The sequence below is a fragment of the Tamandua tetradactyla genome, chromosome 6, assembly GCF_023851605.1.
Source record: "Tamandua tetradactyla isolate mTamTet1 chromosome 6, mTamTet1.pri, whole genome shotgun sequence".
Classification (NCBI taxonomy): Eukaryota; Metazoa; Chordata; class Mammalia; order Pilosa; family Myrmecophagidae; genus Tamandua; species Tamandua tetradactyla.
In genome coordinates this window covers 131579128-131602853 of record NC_135332.1, presented here as the reverse complement: position 1 = coordinate 131602853, position 23726 = coordinate 131579128, and the positions used below count along the sequence as shown (strand labels likewise).

At 33.3% G+C, this 23726-nt stretch overlaps 1 protein-coding gene across 1 annotated transcript in view; it reads left to right on the top strand.

Moving 5' to 3' along the window:
• The window catches only part of MMP16 (matrix metallopeptidase 16), a 255756-nt gene that overhangs the window by 138167 nt on the left and 93863 nt on the right, over positions 1-23726 (top strand). Inside the window, exon 4 of the mRNA XM_077167161.1 lies at positions 87-391. Coding sequence (XP_077023276.1) covers positions 87-391 — 305 coding nt within the window. The remainder of the gene's footprint in view (positions 1-86; positions 392-23726) is intronic.

Here is a 23726-nt window from a genome sequence, read left to right as displayed (position 1 = left end):
TTGAAGTGAATCTATCAAAATTTGTAGTAAATCATATTACATGTATCAAAGCCATACTCATTATCCTCTTTTTTAAAAAATTTCAGTATAAAGAACGTGACTCCAAAAGTAGGAGACTCTGAAACCCGTAAAGCTATTCGCCGTGCCTTTGATGTGTGGCAGAATGTAACTCCTCTAACATTTGAAGAAGTTCCCTACAGTGAATTAGAAAATGGCAAACGCGATGTGGATATAACCATAATTTTTGCATCTGGTTTTCACGGAGACAGTTCTCCCTTTGACGGAGAAGGAGGGTTTTTGGCACATGCCTATTTCCCTGGACCAGGAATTGGGGGAGATACTCATTTTGACTCAGATGAACCATGGACATTAGGAAATCCTAATCATGATGGTAAGTACATATTTTCAATGTAATATTCCTCTTTTTATGTTTATTTTTAGAATGCCCAATTGACTTAATTTATAAACTTAAGGTAGTGATTTTAAACTTGCTTTTATAATTATGAAGTACTATATGAGACTTTTCATAATCATTTAGAATAAGTATGTCTATGGGTATTAGATAACATATTTTTTTCATGTGTTCTTTTGATTAAAGGTTAGAGCTTTACAATGTATCCTTTAAATACTCTTGAATTTTGTTTTCTATAAAATGTCACTTAGAAGATTTCTTATTAGCATTTAGGTCACGGGGCATAGATCAACCTTATATCAGGGTTTCCACTGGAAACTTAACCCTGATTAGTTTTTGTGATGTGACTTATAGTCTTTCTGTTTTGTTTCCTTTTCTGTTATCACCTTTTCAGTCTATAAATTTTTGCCCCCTTCTCTTTCTTCTCTCATTCATTTCCTTTTACAGTCTCTTGCTTTGACCTCCCAACCTAATCTGCTTTTATCATTGGTTACCTTTGTACATCATAATTTATTTTTCTCAAGAACCGTTTTCCTGCAACTCTATCTCAACACATCCATACATTTTCTAATTTTTATAACTGTCCTGATATATAAATATAATGCAAAAGTAAAAATCCAGTGAATGAAAGAATAGCTATTTGATATCAGAGACATGTCTCTTACTAGATAACAATCTGCATTTCAATTCTGTGTTTAAAAACATTTCACAGACTTGTAGGATCTTGACGTTACAAGGGTCCTAAGCTGCCATCTCCCCAATTTTTACCAGGACTTCATATATTTCTTCCTTGTCAACAGTTTTAACTTGTTGTTAAAAATACAAGTTTGCATTGTTTTAATGACAACTAAGCAGCCAATTAAAACTCGTAATTCCTCCTTGATTTGTTAAGCCCAGTTGTCAAATTAAGCTTTGTTAAATTCATTTGAAGGTTTAGTTAGCTGGGTTAATGTGATAGCTTTGCATTTTTAGGACACCCAGTTTCAAACATTTTATGGATAGAAAGGATTAAGTTTAGTTAAAACTTAACATCAGTTTCAGAGAAAGAAAAAATAAGTACTCACATTTTCCAAAAGAAAATAAAATGTTTAGGATTAAACAAGATCATCTTCTAATTGTTACTGAGGTGTGTATGCTGAAATATTAAATATAAGTTCATTTTAAAAACTAGTCTGAAAGAAATAGCAGATATGTTGGGAGATTTTAGGATAGTGGAATGGAAAGACGAAACTTGTGAGTCAGAAAAACCTATGGTTTATATCTTGGCTGAAGCTCAGAAAGCCTCCAACTTGTCCTTTGCATGTCTTTTTTTTTTTCTCTCTCGTGTAGCTTGTCTTACAGGGCTGGCAACACTCTTGTCTTACCTTCTCTATGCCTGAGCATCTAGTGAAATATCTGGCACATGGTAGTTAGCACATAACAGTTCAGTGCATAAATCATTTAAAATAAATGTCTTTATTTTATTTTAATCAGTCATGCAAGTATTCTAATGAAGTAGCTCAGAAGTCTCCAGATAGGTTGTTAAATATTATTTTAGATAATGGGTAAAATGTGATTGAGAAGAGCAATATTATAATGGTAGAATTCTACTGATCTGTGAAAGGCAACATTTGCTCCCAGTGGAAAAACTTTCTTCTAAAATTTTGAACACAGTAAATTATATTTTATTTCAATAATGTCTCTAATTGTTAGGGCCATTTCATATCTGCAACTCTGAAATTGTGGTAATTTGGCATGTGGCTTCATACATTTAAAATTGTTTTAAAATCCTCTATGAAGGAGATGGTGCCTATCAAATTGCCTGTATTTTCTTTTAAAAATTAAGGTCCTCAATAAAGAAAGATGCACAATCTTTTAGGTATATATGTTATTAGCTAACTTTTTGACATCAACCATTACTTTTTGAAAATAAAGTGTTTTAAGAAAACATTTATGAGGCAAGGACAACATAGAAAATGAGAATGTTTGTACTCAATGTTATGAATGCGAATGTGTTTTTATGATTTAGAAATTTTCCAATGAATGCATATGTAGGAAAAATGGAAATATAATACATAATCTAAAGGTTTATAGTCAAGTCAATGAAGTATTGACAGAAAGTATGTATCAACACATTTTATTGCCTGAACTTTACTATGGAAGCATGGTATTCTTTGAGCAAAGGCATATTATTAAAAATTTGAACCAGAAGTTATTTAATATTTGGAGAAATAAGATGTCTTTACTAGTCCAATAAGAATATTTTGTCTTTTGAGTGAGCTAAATTGTTACTGGACAAAGGCGGTAGATTCTTTGCCCAATGCATTCAAATGACCAATTCCTGAGACCCCTAGGTTTCAAAGAGAGGAAGAGTTTATTGCTAGGTATGAAGCAGGCACTCAGACACATATTGCCCCCAAATATTTCTCCCCTAACTGCTGTAATCCTGATAGCTTTATAGTATCAAAATATGGGCAAGGTTTAGGATAATGAGCACAGTGGCCCCAGATGGTATAATTAGAGGTGGTCTAATCATTGAGCATGGGCAGATTGATTACAAGCTTAGTCAAAGAATGTATGTGAGAAAATGTCAGCCTTAATATTATCATGGGCATGAATTTTTGTATTATAATGAGGTGTAAGTGATTTATAGGTTAAAGTTTCAGTGACTGCACATGTCAGGCAGGCTGATTTTGGGTAGATTCAGTTTCAGTTATCAAAATAAATTTAGACTTGAGGTGGGTTACTTCTGGGCTGACCCAAGACCCTTCATAGACGTTAGAGACTGTCTTTAGTGATCACAAGACTCTAAAGTTGAAAAACCAGATAAAATGAGTACAAGTGAAAGTCAGTCACAAAGTTTTTGCAATTACAGGGCACAAGATAAAGGCTATAGGGTCATCATCAGAGATCAAGGCAGCTGGACCACAGCTTAGAGATTTCAGATATTTCCCTCTGTCTGCTCGAATATACCTGGGGAAAAAAAGAATTATCTGTATAATGATTCTGTAATCATAATCATCCCTTAAATCCTAACTTACAAAAAGAAATGACTCTGCAGAATAATGGTGCTTCAGAATTGCATTAGAGACGTTAATTGACAGTTGAAGATATGATGTGATAATGATTTACTGCTTAATTGAAATTCAAATTCTTAATCTGTAACAGCAGGGCACCCAGAGTAGTGTCAGGCTGAAGTATTGATCATTTATCAAGAGAATAGCCTCTAGCTTTGCTTGTGGTACTGGTAAATATGGGGAGAATTTATGCATTTGTACATCCTATATCCTAACTATGTGTCATACTGTTATTTTTGTATTAGAAATACACATTACACAATTCTGACATCACTGATAAACTTTTCTTTTTTTTAATTTAATTTAGTCCTTGAATGTCCCCCTGGCTTACTTACCTGAATGTTTTCTTTCTCTCATAGTCTCAGCTCTTGAGCAACTAGAAAACAGCAGCTTGGTTATTTAGCAAAAATGCAAATGAAAGATCCTGTTGATAAGTACCCAGCTCATTTTCCACAGCATATTGCTCGGCTAATGAAGGCAATTTGAATTCTGTCTACCTCAAAGGAGATAAACAGTGTCTTAGTATGCCAATAACCCTTAATTCATTGTTATCCACTCTCCTATCATTTTGCTGATATTTATGATACCTATCAAAAACCCAAGTTTAAAACCAATAAGTGAATAACACAGTAGTTATAGATAACTAAATCAGTATATGAACAAACAGAAGTGTGGGCATGCATATACACATACACACACCCCTAATGAAAATAATGCCCTTTTTGGCAAGAATTTGTTTTTTCCTGGAGTGGATAAGCAAAATATATGCATAGTATTTCACAACAGAAAATGGTTATCATGATTCTTTTTTGGAAAATGTACTTTGCCTGAATGTGAGTTGGAAAATTTAACTCCAGTGAAATGCTAGGATTTATTTTGAGCATCACTGTATTGTTTGTTTGGCTATCATATCAAGTTTAAGTGACACTATCAGTGTCAACACAAACTTATTACAAAGATTCTTTCTAACTAGAAAAGTTTCTACTACAATAATAAGATTTCAAATTAATACTCTCCAAGTGAGAAGCTTACCTATTAAGTTGATATATAAAATTTTTGGTAGAAAAGCATCTGGAGACATGTCCTATTTTATCATATAGTTGCAGTTCTATTAAGAAAAAGAATGCATTGCAATGTTTCTGTTTATGTCAGAAAGTTCATTACCTAAAGTAAGGAATTGATCAGGGAGCGTTAAGTCTCTTGTGGCAGGCTGTGCAAAAACTAAGGGAAGAGAAATTATAATCAGAATTTTATTTGCAATATCAAAACCCCTACATCTTATTATACCACTAAGTATAAAACAATCAAGTACCACATCCAAGCCCCTTCATTCCTTGAGTATACGTAGTATCCTCATACTGTGATACTTGAGTCAATGGACACAATTTATGGGAACTGTGAAGAGTTAGCTTTTGTAGAGATCTTTGTCACTGATTGACTAATACAGAGGATACCTGCTTAAAAGTAAACTCAGTCTTAGGCTAGTCTCCTGCCCCCTCTCATCCTTTTCTCATCATTGGGCCACTGTCATTGCTATATAATATTTCTCAGAGGCCCACTGGGTTTGGACTTTGATCTTTGAGCACTGGAAGAATTAGATGCCAGCCAGATATTTACCAAGAGGCCTTAGCTGTCAGTGTCACAGTCTGTTGGATAAAGTCTAAATAAATCTGTCTTCTGCCTTTTGAAGACAACGAAAAGACTTGAAATGATGGAAGGTTCAGAGACCTTAATTTATCCTTAAAACCTATCCTTAAAGTACTTACTGAGATTTTAAGTTCCCCAAACATTAATTCTGTCTTTTCTAGTTCTTGCCTTATCATGTTTTACCAAATCGTGGGAGCTCTTGCAAGGCAATTTAGCTTTTAAAACTATGATAGAAGTTTATTTTCTGTTTGAGTTTTAAAAACATGACTTATTCCCCTCCTTCCTGAATTACACATCATTTCACTGAGTGTATTTCATTTCACTAGACTGGTGACCTAAAGTTTAATTATGTTGACTTTAAAAAAATCTTTCCGTTGCTTAGTTTCTTGTACTTACCATGCCATCTGTATTTGGTTATTCATTTTTATATCCAACTGTGCAATTATAGTGTAGCCTATGAATTAGTAGAATTACCCTCACAAAATTATTTATTTGTATCAGTATTAATAAAGTATATGAATATTAAAATGTGCATATAATGTAGAGTTTCTTCTGCACTTTGTCAGTCAGAGAGGCCCAGAATAATGGAGCCTTGGCCATCAGAAAAATACTTGACTTCCAGAATTGCCTCAGGCATCAATATCCAACAGCAGATAGGAGACCTGAGAGAGGGTTTGCTTATGGAAGGTGTATTTGTACCAGATGTATAACAGTGGAAGGTTTATATGCTCCAGACCTACATTATATACCATTCAAGTAACGTGTGACAGCAGCAGAACTAGAATTCAATCCTTTGGCCACACTCAATAACAAGAAAGGCTGGGGAAAGACAGGGATTTGATGAGCAGCCAGTCAGTGTCTGCCACACCATATGTTGGAAGGTAAAATGGAATACCATGTCAACATCAGACACATCTGAACCTATGGGTAAGTTACTTAACCATCATTCACCTTAATACAGATTTTACCCTATTGGTGATTACTTAGCTTCAGTTGTTCCTCTCCTTTAATAATCTGTGTAAGAATGTTCCTTCTCATCCATCTTTATATAGGTTGTTCTTAAATTTAGATGCAATCAATAATACAAAATGAGGTGAAAATTTCAAATTTAGCTATTTGTCTATCAATATAGACAATGAATGTCTTTAATTTTTTTAAAAATCCAGTTGGTTTAAAGTAATAATTTGACAGTTTTATTGCCTAAAATATCAGAGCCAATAAAAACATACCTAAATTTTGTGTCCTTTGTTTTTTGTTTTTATTGTTGTTTTGGGTATTTTGAGTGTATGTGAGTGCAGAATTACAAACATATGGTAAAAGCCAGCGTACTACTGTTTTAGCAAATTTTTTACAGGTTAAACGCGCAAAAATTCTTACTAGCTAATTTTTCTCATATTTAATTTGTAACTCTCTTCTTCAGTCGAAATCAAGAGTTACTCAGCTCCCCTCCTCACGGTTAGTTGATTACATCTCGGGCAAGCAGCAGAGTAGTCGTTGCAATCCTTAATGGAGATTGTGTTTTTACCATTGACTAATGCATCAAAGAACAAGACAATGGGCATAGCAGGTTTTACCTCTATTAGGCAAGGCTATACTAGATGCTTATGTCCTAAACAATGTAAATTGACCTAAGTTTGCGCCCCAGGTTTCAACTGAGAAAGGTATTTTACCAGCACTCTAGAGAAAAGTATGGGATACAAGAGGTAATTAAAAAACCCATCTCTGCTGGTTAATGTCAGTCACATTCAAAGATGTTTAAGAAAAGGCAATAAAAATAATATTAGGAGCTACATTTAATTGGGCATTTAGTGTGTCCCAGGCACATTTCTAAATTAGTTTTGTTCACTTTCCTCATTTATTACTTATAAAGTAGACACAGTGATTACTTCCATATTGCAAGGAAATTGAGGCACAGAGAATTGGGCAGCTTGCCCAAGGTTACCTGTTAGTAACAATAAAATGATACCACGAAAGGATATTAAGATTATAGGGAAGGGAACATCTATTTGAAGACTCAGGAGAAAAGCCTATTGCTGAAAATATTTTATCCAGTGAACCAGAACATCAATATTGGAAATAACTCAGAATATCCAATAAAGATTTTCTATGGAACAGGAAAAGTAAACCTGTTCTTACTGTAAACATGGAATTAGTCATGTGGAAAAAAAAACTTGATCATATTACCAGAAAAGATGAAGGGATGAAAATGATATGAAAGCTAAGGATAGATACAGGGGACTGAACAGATAAATTCAGTTTAAGAATTATAAATTCCCCGAAGGAGGGAAGAGTAGAAAAATTGACAAGACTGAATAGATAGATTCCATTTCAGAATTATAAATTCCTACAAAGGAAGGAAGAATGGAAAAATTAAATCAAAAGAAATAAGCAAAGTCACAGTAGCAAAAATGCCCTATTCTAAAACAAGACAGTAGTATTCAGTTCAAAAGGAGTCATTGCATTCATTGCATAATTAATAAAATTAGAACTATAAATGAAGGCATCGTAAAAATAAAGAATTTCTTATAAATAACTAGACAGAAAAAATGCAGTTTATTCCCAACTAAAATTAATTTAAAATTAAAATTTAAGAACTAAAAATTAAAACCCATCCACTGTTCTTCACTTCTGCTACACAAATTGCTAAAAGAGAATGGAAGAAATTTACATATTATTTTAAATATTCTAATGGCCTGTTCTTTTCAGTATTAAATTTTATTTGTGGTTTTAAAATATTCCTATATAAATGATATTTGCTTGATAAACAATTTGTGCCCTGAGAGATAATTCCTGGTGAGCTGATATTAACATAATATAGAAGCACATTTTGGAGTAAACATTTACTATTATGAATAATACAATGTTATGGTAGTACCCTGATATAATTGTTTTTTTTTCATGTGCTCGTACTTCAATAAATATTTTTGCGCATACCACCATGGCCAATATGAAAGAAACCTATATTTCATAAAGTATTGAAACAAGGAAAAGACTAGACAATATATAAAATCCAAAGGAAAAAATACTAATATCTATATTGTCTTAAGAAAAATAGAAGTTTACAATCTAGGATAGAAATGTGAAATAATTATTTGTAATATAAGCTATGAAATTTACCATGATAGAGATTTTTAAAGAATGCTCTTGAAATTCCTTCTAGAAGTCTTGATTCTCTGAAGAGTCCTCCTCCTAGTAAATAGCTAGATAATAGATTAAGCATGACTATTATTGACTATTTTGGGATTACATTTAATATATCAGGAAAACAATGATCTGAAACTAGAGAGAGGTGAGCATTTATAAAAGGTCCATACCTTATGTCATGGACTAGGTGAGGAACTTGAAAATGAAGCTGCTGGATAATTGGAATATGTTAAAAATGATCCTAGATTTGTAGTAACCCTCTACTCCCCCCGTCACACACCTGCCACCCCCTACGACTCCCAGTACAGATAAATATGTATCCTCTCTAGAGGAAGGTGTAGTGAATTTAAGATGCCAGACTTTTCAATGATCACTGTCATGCAATTAAAAATTGACAATGAATGATTACTAAACACAGAAGGAAGTAGAACATCCTGAGTCAACTACAAAGAAGATTAAGCTCCAAGGATTTCATATACTTATGTATTAAAGAATATAGAATATTAAGGTAAAATGTCTTTAAAAGGAAAGGTTGGAAACATGAGAATGAAAAAAAGTCCAAGAAGGGTGAGAAATAGAGCCTTAAAGGTATAAAAGTAAGGATTAGATATAATTGGTGTCTTAAATAGGCTAGTATTAGCTAAAGAAATAATTAATGGTCAAGAAGACAGATCTAAATGAATCCACAAATTGTAGTACACAGAATAAGAAATGCTGTAAAAATCATTAAAAAAAGGAAAATAGAACAAAAGTATACTAGTTGATAATTATCTAAAAATAAAAGCTACAAATTTACAGACAGAGTAACCCAATATTTGAAGCAGCATACATTTTTTAAAAAATGAAACAAAATATAGACTCTTAAAAGTAACAACAGAAGACAGAGAAAATTTTCAAAACTGAGAGATGGAAAACGCACATCACTTATGATTAAAAAAGAAACTTCTCCAAAACAACAGGGGAGGCCAGAAGACAATGGAATTATATTTTTAAATGCTAAAATAAAATAACTCTCAACCTAGAATTACCCAGCAAAGCTATTGTTCTAGTTTATTAGCTGCCAGAATGCAATATACCAGGAATGGAATGGCTTTTAAAAAGGGGAATTTAATAAGTTGCTAGTTTACAGTTCTAAGGCCGAGAAAATGTCCCAATTAAAACAAGTCTATAGAAACATCCAATCAAAGGCATCCAGGGAAAGATACCTGGTTCAAGAAGGCTAATGAAGTTCAGGGTTTCTCTCTCAAGTGGAAGGGCACATGGTAAACACAGTCAGAGTTTCTCTCTCATCTGGAAAAGCACATGGTGAACACAGTCAGGGTTCCTCTCTCATCTGGAAGGGCACATGGTGAACACAGTGTCATTTGCTAACTTCTTCTCCTGGCTTTCTGTTTCATGAAGCTCCCTGGGAGGCATTTTCGTTCTTTATCTCCAAAGGCTGCTGGCTGATGGACTCTGCTTCTCATGGCTATGTCATTCTGCCCTGCACTCTCTGAATCTCTTTCATTCTCTAAAATGTTTTCTCTTTTATAAGACTCCAGCAGCTTATCAAGACCCACCCAAATGGGTGGAGACATGTCATCACCTAATCCAGCTTAACAACTACTCATGATTAAATCACATTTCCAGGGAGATGATCTGATCACAGTTTCAAACATGCAGTATTGAATAGGGATTATTCTGCCTATATGAAATGGGATTTAGATTAAAACATGGCTTTTCTAGGGAACATGCATCCTTTCAAACCAGCACAAACATCTTTCAAGAGTTTAGGTGAAATAGGGAAAAACCATCATGAATAAAAAATGAGATTTACCATTCATTTAACAACACTAAAGGATTTTCTAGGCCATGTTCTACAGGAAGAAAGAAAAAAAATCCTTGAGGATAGATCATTGACGAAAAGAACTATTTTGTTTAAAGAAAAGAATATATATTGTATGTATAAAATAATAGTGATATATAATCTGAGCAGTTAAAAAGAGACAGAAGCAATTTATTGGGACAATAGTAGCATGTAAACTAGAGAGTCATTGTTTTACAGTCTTCTGAACATCTTAATTTTGTTATTAAATGAAATTTATTAGAATATTAAATAAAGAAAAAACTGAGATTCATTTATTTCCAGTATGTTCACTCATCCAAGACAGTACCACAGAAAGAACCACTTTTCAACCTATGTTTCTATGATATATTAAATGCTTTTTCATGATTACATATTAAATCAGTGGCAAATACCCATGCTTAAAAACAAAGTGCTTTTTGTTTGTTTTGTTTTAACTGATCAACTTTTCCTTTATTTCCGTTTCTGAGGGAGTGATTTTCTTGACAAAATGGCTATACATATAATTGTTACTATATTGTATATTATTTAAAAAGCATTTCTCCATGACAGTAAATCATCTTTCAATACAGTCTAGTGAACATATAATGTTCTGTCATATGATAGAACATAATTTAAGGTAGTCTGGTTGCCAAATTTAAGGTTATTTCCAGTTTTAGATAATAGATATACTGTAATGATATATTTGCATATAATTGTTAGTCATTTCTTTAGAATAGATTATCATACATATTTGACCAAGTAACATACATATTTGACCAAGTAACATATTTGACTGAGAAACTAGGTTATTTGTCAGAAATGCATGCCTCGCTTGCCCTTGTAATGCCAAATAATAATTGATACCATAATAGTAATAGTATATACAGGATTTCAAACACTGTTAGGTACCATAGATGAATTCTCTTTGACCTCTCACATCAGCTCTGTGATGTGGATTCTGTTATTATCTCACTTTTTAGTTGAGGAAACTGAAATAGAAAGGGTTAAGAAATATGTTCAAGGTCAGAGTTTGTAGATAGTGATCTGGGACTTGGACTCAGGTAGGATGGCTGCGCAGGGCACACATTCATCCATTCAAAACTGCTCATCCAGTATTAATGCCAGTAACACCTCATTTTTCACCTTTGCAAATTTGATAAATAAAAATATAATTTTGCTGATGCATTTATTTGCATGCTTTTTTTAATACACAAAGGCAGATGTTTTTGCCTGTGTTTTTCATTTGAAATGTTTTACGAATGTTCTGTTGCTGTTTTCAACCTATGCTTCTAAAGGGCCATTCTGTTGAATTATTTTCATTAATTTGGGGGGGTTCTTAAAATGAAAGGATATTGACTGTTTATCTCACTTTCTCTCATGTGGTCATATTCAAAAATTATAGAGAACAAACCTACTTTCTTGCACAAGGAGCGTTAAGGAGGCTGCCTCCATTTGACTTCCCTATAAGGAAGATCTCTCTCATATGTCCGCACCAAGTTGACAGCTATAGGTTTTAGGTTTTTTGCCAGTGATGTCTCACATTTTTTCTGTTCCATCACAAGTATTTTATTAATAAGTTGGGAGAGTTTAGTATTCAGTTCAGTGTTCTTTAATGATATTTTAATTTTGATGACTTTTCAAATAGCACATTCTCTTATCTTTTTAGATTTACATTTTATTTCCATGGTGTTATATGCAGAATACATTTCTCCAAGTATAGAATCTAGCTTAGCAGACACTATTTTATCCATTTTCCTTTTTTAATTTTTGATGTGAAATAATTGGTTTTCTGAGTAATTGTAGGCAGCAGTTCTTTCTAATCAAAATGTTATGAAATGCTTTCAGTAAGGTTATTAAGACTTCTGAGAAATATATAAAAATATTATAAAGAACTTAGTTATATATTCAGTAACTTACAAAAATTAATTCAGTAGAAATATATCCACAGCACAGTGGAAACTGCATAAATTTTATCATCCCAGTTTTCATAATTGAATAAATCACAATTTGAGTTTAACTAAGGCACACATGGTGGTGCTTTTCAAGTATGTCAGCAAATTCCTTGTCACTTGTCCTTTGAGACATGGACTCTAATTTCTCCCTCAATGAATGTAGGCCATGCTTAGTGACATCTTTCTAATAAATAGAACATTGTGGAAGTGATGCTATGTGACTTCTGAGACTAGATCATAAAATAATACAACCTCTTCCTGGAGCTTGTGAGTGTGCTCCCTCCCCCTCACTCTCCCTGCACCCCTCCCCATCCTCTTTTGCCCTTCTTTCTCCTTTTCAAGACATTCATATTTAGAGCTGGGTCCCCATGTTTTACAGAAGCCCAGGTAATATGGAGAAGCTGAGGTGGAGATGAAATAAGCTCTCCATCAATAGCTAGCACCAATGTGGAAGTTATATGAATGAGCCATTTTGCAAGTAGATTGTCCAGTCTCAGTATAACCTGCAGACGACCGCAGACCCAGCCTACATTTAATTACAAACTCATGAGAATTCTCAAGGAGGTACCCTGCAGCCAACCTTCCCACAAATTCCCGACCCAAAAGAATCCATGAAAAATAATAACTGATCATTGCTTAAAGCCAGTAAGTTTTGGGAAGTTCTGTGATAAAGAATATGATAACTAACAGCTGTGTACAAAGGCAAACAATGGGACTTGGGAAATTGCATAGAAAATTTAGAACAAAGAAATGTAGTAATGTGTGTGAGGTAAAAACATCGGAAAAGTTGGGAAAATGCATTCAAATCACTATCCGAAATGTGGACAGTTTTTTCTAACTGTCTTAACATGACTTTCATTCACTAATTGATGAATAGGTAAAAATGGAACACTATTAATTTTGGTTCTTTTCTTTACATCAAAAATTAAAGAGAGGATAGAAAAATGAGCCATGTTTCCTGCTTTTCCCATATTTTGAGGAAAAAGTCAATGAATATTTGAACAAATAATAGAAAAACCAATCTAATTGTACATCAATGCATTATTTTTCCAAAATATTTTTACCATTTCTTAATATATACAAATTTTAAAAATACACATGTATGTGTGAATTGCTACAAGTTTAATTAGAAAGACTAAGGAAAAGATGTACCATACATAAAAATAGCTGCACAACTGACAAAATAATACTTAATAATGGGATACTTTAAGAATAAGTGCAATGGCCTATGATTTCATAAATTAATTGAGAAAAGAATGCATTGAGAAACACCTGAATTTTTAAGGACCTTAACCTCAATCAAGAAGGAAAATGCAAAGATAAATGTGAAAAGCTATAAAGGAACTTACAGAGGTATGATTGATCATAAAATTGGAAGATGAGTATATTGTAAGAATATGTAGGAATTTACTTACAGAAAAATAATCCAAATGGACATACAAAATATCAGATTCTGGACAATCATCTCTACTATTATTCCTATTATTTGGTTCCCCAAATAGCTTAGAGATAATTCAGAAAAAATATTATGTCCTAAACAATTATATTACTGGAATTTTAATTACAGGACATACTTTAAAATGTCTTTCCTTCTTATGAGCAGATAGAAAAAGTGGTTGAGTGTCTTAGAAGCGTAAATATTTTTGCTTTGATAGCATATCTCACAGCAAACCAATCTTCCACTGAAATAAAGAAAAGTCAGATATACTAGCGTACGTGTGTGCGTGCATGCATGCTTAAAGGTATCAGAGTGCTGTCAGGAGAAACAGGACCTGAGATGTAAAAATCCTTGTGAAAAATTAAGTAAAAAGAAAGGTATGCCTATAAACTAGATGATCTTGAGGAATTTGCCAGTTTTGATTGATATTTGAGGTAGAGGTACTACTATGATGCAGAAAAGCTAGCAGAACTTGTCGCAGTCTCCTTGGGATGGAGAGACAGTAAATTGGAGTTTGAGGCTATGAAGGAAGCCAGGCTAAGATCCCTGAGAGTAAAGAAGCACTAGGAAATTAACCCCTGTATCCAACATTTTTCCCTTCAGAGTTTTACCATATTCATAAATAGCACTGGATGAAAGACTAAGGGCCAAGCACAAATCATGCACAAAAGGCAAACATGGTGAAAGAAACAGAGCAGGGGTTTTAGTTGACTCATGGGTCTGGGGATAAAAAAATTTTAATATAAGACCTGACAAAGAGGATGGGCTCTAATAAAATCCACAGACTATAGTTGGGGCAGCTGGAGATCTACTCTCCAGGAGTATAGTCGTAAAGAGAATGTAACTCAGATTCATTCAGCTCAGTCTCTGGCAAGATTAGAGTGCTGTACTCCCACTGTAGGTACTTCTCAGAGATCAGGATAGAATGAATATGCTGTGAAGGAAAGTAACATCATCTAAAGTCTCCAGATTTTTCATACTCAATTCCTGGCATTCAGTAAAAGACATTAGAAAGCATACCCAAAAAATGGACCTAAAAGAAAACATCAGTAGAAACACGTGTGTACGTATACACACATACAATCTCAATAGTGGAATTATCTAATCATAGACTTCAATAACTCTGATGAATAACTTCAAATAACTGATAAAACGAACAATGTCAACAGGGAAATGAAATCTATGACAAAAAATCAAATGTAAACATTAGGACTGGAAAATTATAATAAATTAATAGCTCATTAGATGTTTTTAATAGAAGTGTGGACGTAGTAGAAGAGAGAATGTGTGACTTGAAAGAGAGCAGTAGAAAATATTCTGACTGAGGCACAGAGAAATCAAGAAGAAAAAGTCGAGAATATGATAGAGACATGCAAGTAGAACACAGTGGAAAAATCTAATATATACAAAATTAAGGTACCAGAAATTGAGGAAAGAGAATATGAATAAAAGCATTATTTAAAGAGATGATGGCAGAGAATTTCCCAAAATAGATGAAAGACATGAAACTGCAGATTCAAGAAGTATTTTGGATCCCAATAAAACTAAATTCAAAGACAATTACTCACAAACTATTTTAAAACTGTTGAAATCTTAAGAGAAAATATTACAATCAACTAGAGGCAAAATAAGGTATAGTTCATTCGAGAGAATAACGGTGGCACTGACATCTAACTTCTCAATATTAACATTAAAAGTCAGAAGACAATGCCATGGCATCTTTAACACATTAAAAAAATAAGAACTGCCAAACAAAACTCTGTTCCAGCTAAAGTATCTTTCATAAATAAATGCAAAGTGAAGAAATTTCCAGACAAAGAAAACCCAAGATAATGTGTTTCTTGCAAACCCACACTAGACTAATTCTAAAGGGAGTTCTCAGGCAGCTGTATATGCAGTGATCCAAGAACAGTCAAGGCAATCATGGTGAAACAAAAACTTTCTGCATCTTCATGGTGAAAGATTGGAGGATCTCTTAGTTTGACCAGGGCTGCTGTGACAAAGTACCATGAACTAGTTGGCTTTAAAAACGTGAATTAATTGTTCACAGTTCTTGAGACTAGACCAAAATGAAGGTCTCATCAGGGCTGTGCTTCCACAGGAGTGTGTAGGAATTTGAAAGTGGCTTGCTCGCAATCCATAATTCAATCTCTGCCTCTGTCATTGGCTTGTTCACACTTTCTTTCTCCTTATCACTCTCTCTCTTTGTATCACTTCTCTCTATCAGGCATCTGTCTCTCTATTTAAATGTCCTCTCCTTTTCATCTTAATAGGATCTTTGAAAATCCTATTCACAAGTGAGTTTACGTTCACAGGACTCGGGGTAAGGACTTGAGCATAAATTTTTGCAGGACATGATTCAATCCCTAACAGAGGAGAGCCACTACCAGATTTCAAGACTTTTAGTACAACTGCCATAATCACAAGAGTAGTATGTTGGCATAGTAATTTACAAGGGGACTAATGAAACCAAACAGAGACTCCAGAAGCAGAACTGCACTTATACATATAGTCTCTTGTTTGGTTATAATAATCATACAGCAATATAATGTGGGAAAGATGGCCTTTTGATAAAGAGTTCTGGTTAAATCGGATACCCATATGGAGAGAAAAGATCAATGTTGACCCTTACTTCATTCCAAATTTTTTAATGTGAAGGTTAAAGCAGTCAAGTTTGTAAACTGTGACGTAGGAAAACATCATTACAATGTAATTTAAGAAAATATTCATAAGCAGGTCAATAAAAATATATTAATCATGAAGCAGACTTTATGATAATTAAGAACTGTCATTTTAAAAGATGCACCACTGTTAGCACTATGAAAAAGTAAGCATTAATTAGGAGTAGATATTTGTAATACCTGTATGTTGTAAAAGAATCATGTAGAATATATTGCTGAAAAACAAATCTTCATCTATTTCTTGCATTTCTGTACATCTTGCAAGTAAGGGACTAAACTACCCTTTGTTCTGAACTGTGTTTACATAATGTCTATATAGAAAACAGCCTTGAAAGATACAGATATTGTCTCCCCCCAGAACAAAGAGCAGGTATGTTTTACTGACTGTTGTGAAAGATTTGGTTTCCTTATCTTTCACCTCTAAATACTGACCCATAGATTTCATGTTGCTTTCTTCTGTTTTTTTCCCCCTAAACTCTTTCTCTGCCTGCTTTTTCACAACCATGGCCAAAACCACATATATCATAAAGACTTGTAAAAGCTTAAATACTAAGCCATATTTTTCTTCTGAGTTCCAAACCCAAATATTACTGCCACAGAGTAATCTCAAACTGAATATATTAAAAAATTAACTTTTCATGTACCCAAACCTGCTATAGTTTGTATGTTCTTTGCCTTTGTTAATGTATTGACATCCATCTTATTTTCCAAACAAGAAACCTAGTATCCTGGATATTTGGGAGTTATATGGGGATGGAAGTTCCTTTCATTTGTTTTTGTTCTTTACCTGAGTTACTCTCCACATTAACTTGGTGTCACTGACTCTATTCTCTGTATCTCCATGAATCTCCTTCACAGGTAAACAGCCCTTGCCACCCAGGCTGCCTTTTCCCTGGTTCAGAGCCTCATTATTTCTCTTACAGACTTTTAATAGAACAAAACTAGTCACTCTGCTTCTGGTTCTGGTTCCAACCCCCGAGACTAGATTCCACAACAGAATCATATGGCACTGTTCATTTCCTCATCTGCACCTTCCATGGGCCATGCAAACTTCTATAATAGCACCTGCAACACTAGCAAAACTCCCTTGCACTTTTTTACACAGCATCTGACACTTGTAGACCGAAACTGGGTCCTTAGTCTGTGACGCCACTAGGCCTGCAGGTTTTAGATGCCAAGTGTCTAGTTATTGAACTGGTTAATATTGCTGTGATTTTAGTCAGATGTATTTTTTCTATTTATCTATCATTCCTCCCCCAGACTAATCTCATTGAGAGTCAGGTCTCTGTGCTTAATGTGACACTTGATAAGTGTTTGCTTAATGAATAAATGCATGTAGTGGAATTAAGTTTAACTGAAATAAACTTTGATTAGGACTTGTAAGGGACTAAAAGATCAATAAAAGAGCTTTAAAATAATTCAGAGGAAGAGGATTGCATTAAAAATCAGTGGAATGATGGTAAGATAAATGATGCATTCATTTTAGAAAAAGGAAATATTTATTCCTTATCTTTTTTTTATGATAGAGAAGCTTTTTAGGTAAAATTCTTCTCATTTTATTTTTCAGAAATGAACAGATTGGAGAATAACAAATCAGATAGCTGCTAGGCTTACAATGTTTTAGACCAAATCTAATAAACGTATACATATCAGTGACAACAGATTTAGGTATTTAATAGGGGAGGGCAGAAATTAAAGATTAGCAGGTGACATTTCTAGCCAAAGATTTAGAAAATAATAAAGGGTAGCAGGAGAATATGTGTATTAAATAGGCTACTTGGGAAACAGATATTGTTTCTGAAAAGGGGTAAATAATTACATTGTGTTGAGAGGATACTTAAGAAAGTACACAGAGGTATGTGGGAATTAGAATTATCTAGACTTTCAAAAATATTTGGCAGTGTATAATCCAAAAGAACATAAAACACTTGGACACTGTCAAATTAATATGGTAGGTGAATCTACTCTGTCATGAAGAGGTACCAGCTCAGGAACAAAAAATTAAATGTGTGGAAAATAGAGGCACTTCTCTGGGTAAAAAAAAAAGTGTTTCTCAGGAAGGTCTGTTCTAGGTATATAATTTGGAAGAATTTGAGTATCTTAAGTTTGAAGATGAGTTAAACTCTCATGGATGTTGAACATCCAAGTGTAAGAGAATGAAAGCCAATTCCCTTTATTTGTGTAAGTGTGAAGATGCTTTTGATAATCTAAGAGCTATGCATCTTTATAATTTAATAGTAGCCCATATGTAACTCAGGAATTTTGAGGGCCGTTGCATATGATTGATATAATTTTTGTTAGAATTGCTGCAGATTTTGGTGTTTTCCAGTTTGTTAAACACAAACCAAATATAAAATAATTTAAAAATACATATTTATATGTATATTTTTCCACAAATGTTTTTCATTTCTGTATAGCAGTATATTGCTCTTTTAGGCTTTTGATGTGTTTTGAGGCTCTGACTTAGTTATCTTTTCCTTGTTTCTGTACTCTTTTTTGCTATACAACAGACAACTGTGCTAATGCTCTGCATTTTGAATATAAATGCAGTCTACATTTTTCCTTTTTATATAGTTTACTTGAAGATGATCTTACAAATGAAGGTCAGCAGAATATAAAGTGATAAAGCTGAATATAATTAGCCTACTAGATGATTATATTAGATGATATTACCAGTATTATTATAATGGTAGCTATGACGATTAAAGAAAAACATAAGATTTATGATGTTACTTTGATAATATTTTTCACATTGTTCATTCACATTTCAGGTTTTGCACTTAATTCTGCATCTTTTTAAGTTCAAATTGTGTTTGTCCAATAGTTTGGCTATTGAACATCAAGAGTAACTAATTTGAAAATATGTTGGCATAAACTCTTTGCTAAAGATACAAAGAAAAGATCATAGAGTACTCGTTAATATGATATGGAAAATAAGACAGATATTCTGGCATAATGAAATGGAAAGTCAACAAGTATAATTCATTTGGTAAAGTTTAGTTTAACCACTCCTGTCTCCTTTTCACCACCTACTACTTGATTCTCCAACCTCTGTGGAAGAAAGGTGACTGAGCAGGGCTCAGGAAACTCCTTCAGTGGACAAGACAAAAATAAAGAGGTCCCTATATTTTGGTCCCATACTTGGGAGAAGAATGATTCAGATTACAAACATTCGTTTTTGGAATTTAGCAAATGAGATCTGCTATATAATTTTAATGTATCTCTCTAAGATTCATATTGAAAGTGACAGACTTTGAAGTTTGTAATAATCTCCAAGAACCAAATTTATTAAAATTAGTAGCAGGAATATTTCACTAAGATTCTTATTCCATGCTTAAGGAACATAATTTCTCAAAACACTGTATGAAATAGAATTCATCACAATTTAGATCATTTATTATTATTATTAGTAGTAGTATTATTGTTATTGATGATAAATAAGGCAGAGTATTAAAAGGGAGAAAAAGTGCTAACTTTGGAAACAGACAGACCCCGCTTAATAATAAATGATGATATATCACATTTCAGAGTTACTACAAGTTCGTATGAATTTACAATATGTGACCATATTTAAGGTACAGCTAAAATTGTTTAAAATATTACATGGTAAAAAAAATTACATGGTATGGTACTTAGTTGATTAAAATTATGATGAATAATTTTTTTAATTCCACTAATTACCAATAATTTGATAATCATTAATAGAGGAAAAAAAGCTAGTTGAAATGTGGCCTCTGTTTTAATATATTTTGCATATTTAGAAAGAAATCAAGCTCTAAAAAAAAAATCACACCACAAAAATAGAATACTAATGTAATTCTAAATTGAAATAAATGATATGCAGTAATGGAAGGAAGCATTCAATGAACTTTAATTCTCACTTCTTAACAATGACTTCCCAAGGTTGTTTGATCACAAAAAAAACAGATTTCATAACTTTAAGTAGTGAGAGAGCAGAGGTCAATGCTTTATGGTTTTAGCGTATTCACATGATGAAAGAGAGAGAGGTAAAGATTAATACAGTTGTTACAGAGACTGTTAAGAATTAAGTTACCTTTAGTGAATAATGGCAGATAGGCGGGATAGGAAAGTTTTTAATGGATAATTTGAACTGAAGTGAGCAACCGTTTTAGGATTTTTTATTTTTTCGCTTTAGGATTTTGATCAAGGGTGTAGTGTGCTGACACCCCTTAATGTGGTATAAGTTCCTAGGGTGTTGGCTAGCATAGTAAGTTCCTCAGAGACTTATACCTCCAAAGATGGTATTTATTACTCTCCTCGATTTTGTACAGTTGGATATGCAACAGACAATAAATGACTGATCACTGTAAAAGCCATAGACTCTAACAGCTCGTAAGCAAATAAAAAAAAAAAATCATAATCCTTTTGGCTTCAGAACTATTTCCCTTTTTCATTTGTGTCATGAAGTTTCATTAATGTTTCCTAAGTTGATTAGTATGATACAGTTTACTCAAGACAAGATTTTGCTGGTAATAAGTAAGTTGAGAATTGTATTTGACATAGGGAAAATTTGAGATTCAAACAGCCTGGGTACATACCTGCTTAGGCCACTTACCAGCTTTATTGCATTATTTGCTCTGTAATTTGTATTTCCTCAGCTCTTGTCTGGGCGGGGGGTGGGGAATGGGCAGGGGGGTGTGGTCGCAGTAATTATACCTTCCTCAAGGGATTGTTGTGATGATTAACTTTCTGGGACATGGTGGATATTCCATGAATGTCAAATTTCACTCCCCTTTAATAAATGCCAATTTTCACCTACCTTTAATAAATGAGGAAAACACTTCCCAGTTAATTGGAGCCTTTGCAATTAAATTAAAAGATAATTAAAAGTAAATGAAATCTAAAAATCAAGAATTTACACGCCCTGCCTTTTATTTATGTCAATATTTGTAATAGATGCTTAAGACTTGTTCTCTGCTGAAAGACATTTCCAAGACTCATTTAAGTTATTAAAAGAATTTATTTTCATAGAATCTGTAAAAATAATGGAACATAGGTGCTTTATTCAATGCTTTACTTACAAAACACACATGGACAATTTGTCAAGACATTTGGGTTATGGTTTCCTTCCAAGTTACGTATCCTAGAAAGAAAACATTCTTTAAGAACATTTAAAATTCATAAGCACGTTGCCAAAAAAATATTCTGCCAACTGCTGAGCTAAAACCCTGGCCTTTCAAGTATTTGTTTACTAAATAAAAATAAAACAAGCTATTCTGCTATACCTATACTGAAATAATTTAAATAAGAGTTTTAATTATAGAATACATTGAATAAATCACAGCCTGATGATAATCATATGTATTTTTGAAAAGAAAAAATATCCTTCCATTTGTGCTTCCAATTTTACCCTACAATTTGAATTTCACTACTCTAAATGCAAACATAGAGAAATAAGATATGAAAGACACTTTGGCGGCATCACACCCGCTTGCAAGATCCAAAAATATTTTGCAAAATGAACACCAGGCCAAGCATGAATCTTTTTTATTTGTTCATATGTGCCATATGAATGTATATTTCTAAGTCCACTGATTTTCTGAAATATTTTTGATAAAAATTGACTCACCTAACCCTCACTTTTGTAGACTGCACAAATAATGAACAAATTTGTGATTCTGCATTTTAATTTTTTCACATGTGAAAGTCCATTTATTTCTTAAATGAAATTTTAAAACACAAATATGAGCTTGAATCACTGTTATGAAATGAGAGTTGTAGAAAGTCAAACACATTTGACTTTTCTTATTAGTATCATCAACTTTAATCAAGTTGGGATATGTTATAAAATAAATAACTTGTTGGAAAGCCCTGGGTAGTTGATTTCAAGCTCTAGATAGATACATCATTGTGAAGATCAACCCAGTAAATTAATGCCAGCTGGTCCACTGACAAGTATAAGGTTCACGGTGTGCTAAAAAAAGTTAAATACATATGGAAGCTTGCTGTAAAAATGCAAAATTATGTTATGGTACTAAGCTTATAATTGTTGGGTTTCTATATTTTGCACATTTTGAAACTCTTCATGAAAAAAAGCAGACAAGGAACACTAAAAAAAGGGGACTGCTTTACAGAAAGCTGCAATGAAAAGGCTTCTATAAAAAATAAATATTAAAAAATGCAAAAACTTTGTTAATCCGAAACAGGTTCTTCTGGGAAAAAAGGCAAGACTTAAATAAGATGCATTCAGGAGATATGAATGAGTTATTAATTCATCATGGCTGCTTTACTACACTTGCTGTTGTTTTGCTTTAATGCTTTGTAAAAGCAAATTTGTTTATAATAATTTTAATAAATCTTTGACAAATACTTGGGTATAGAGGGTTGCTTTTGTTTGTTCTTACTTTGTTCCTGAAAACAGAAAATTTGCCATGCCTAAACTTATCAGGTCTATATTAACATCACTAAAACAAATTATCAAGTACCAAAGAATGGAGAAAAGCAAAATCATAAAAAAAAATTACACCTCTCCCAACCCTTAAATCCTATAATACTTTATTCTGCTCTACTGTCAGAAAGCAGGCAGTTCTGCTTGAATATAGGTAGGTGGCTGCTACCCATATAAACATATCCAGGTGCAAAGAAACATGTTGTATGGGTTTAGTCAATGGACCATATGCACCCACTTTAGTGTCTCTATACACAACTAAATCTATTCCAGTCTTTTTGTAGCATCCTTTCATTTGCTTTAATGTTAATTCTCTGTTGTTACATTGCTCATGTTGGGGCTTCTACACACCTCTTTTGAGGACTGTTTTAGGCCTCAAGAGCTGGTAATTTTGACACAACTGTCTCCAATTTTTATTTTCCTTTAGGAAGTGGAAATGAACCAGGAAATGGCCTGAGCCTCTCCAGATGCCCAACTGAGCCCTGCCCCCATCCAGCTAGCTCTGTAGGCTCCTTTCTTCCACGTAATAAGAAAAAGATAGGACACTTTCCAAATGTTTTCCTTGGCATACATACTCATGATTAACCTTAATAAGTAAGGTGTAAACCACAAAAAAATCCTCTCACATTCGAGTGCATATAAATCACTCCATATTATGCTTTAATCAGAGGATATTTTTAGTATTATTTTCAGAAACTCCTCCCCAAGGTAAAATAAAAATGTTACTGTTGTTGCCCAATATTTATGTTGAAAAAGTAGTAAATTTGTTTTAGCTGTGAACAAAATCTAGTTATTTTATATTAGGATTTATTAGTCATTTTTTGATAGTTTTTCTAGTCCTCTTCAAGCATGCAAGCATGTGCTGTCTTCCAACATTGTGAGGATTTTTATGGACAGGCTGATAGGCAACAGAGGTATTTCTCTACTCCAGGTACATGAAGACTGACTTGAACTTGCAGCTGAGTATGCTGTTTACAGAGTCCATGCCTTGTCCAATTCTGACTCTTTATATCACAGTAAGTCCAATGCCCTTACTCAAAAAGAGCCAACCTATCTCATTGCTTTAAGCAGTCCCTGTGCTTGCAGCACTGTATCAATCATGTTGCTGTAAGCTTCTCATGACTTCTGTTGTAGAATAAGCTCACATCAGCAAAGAGATGCT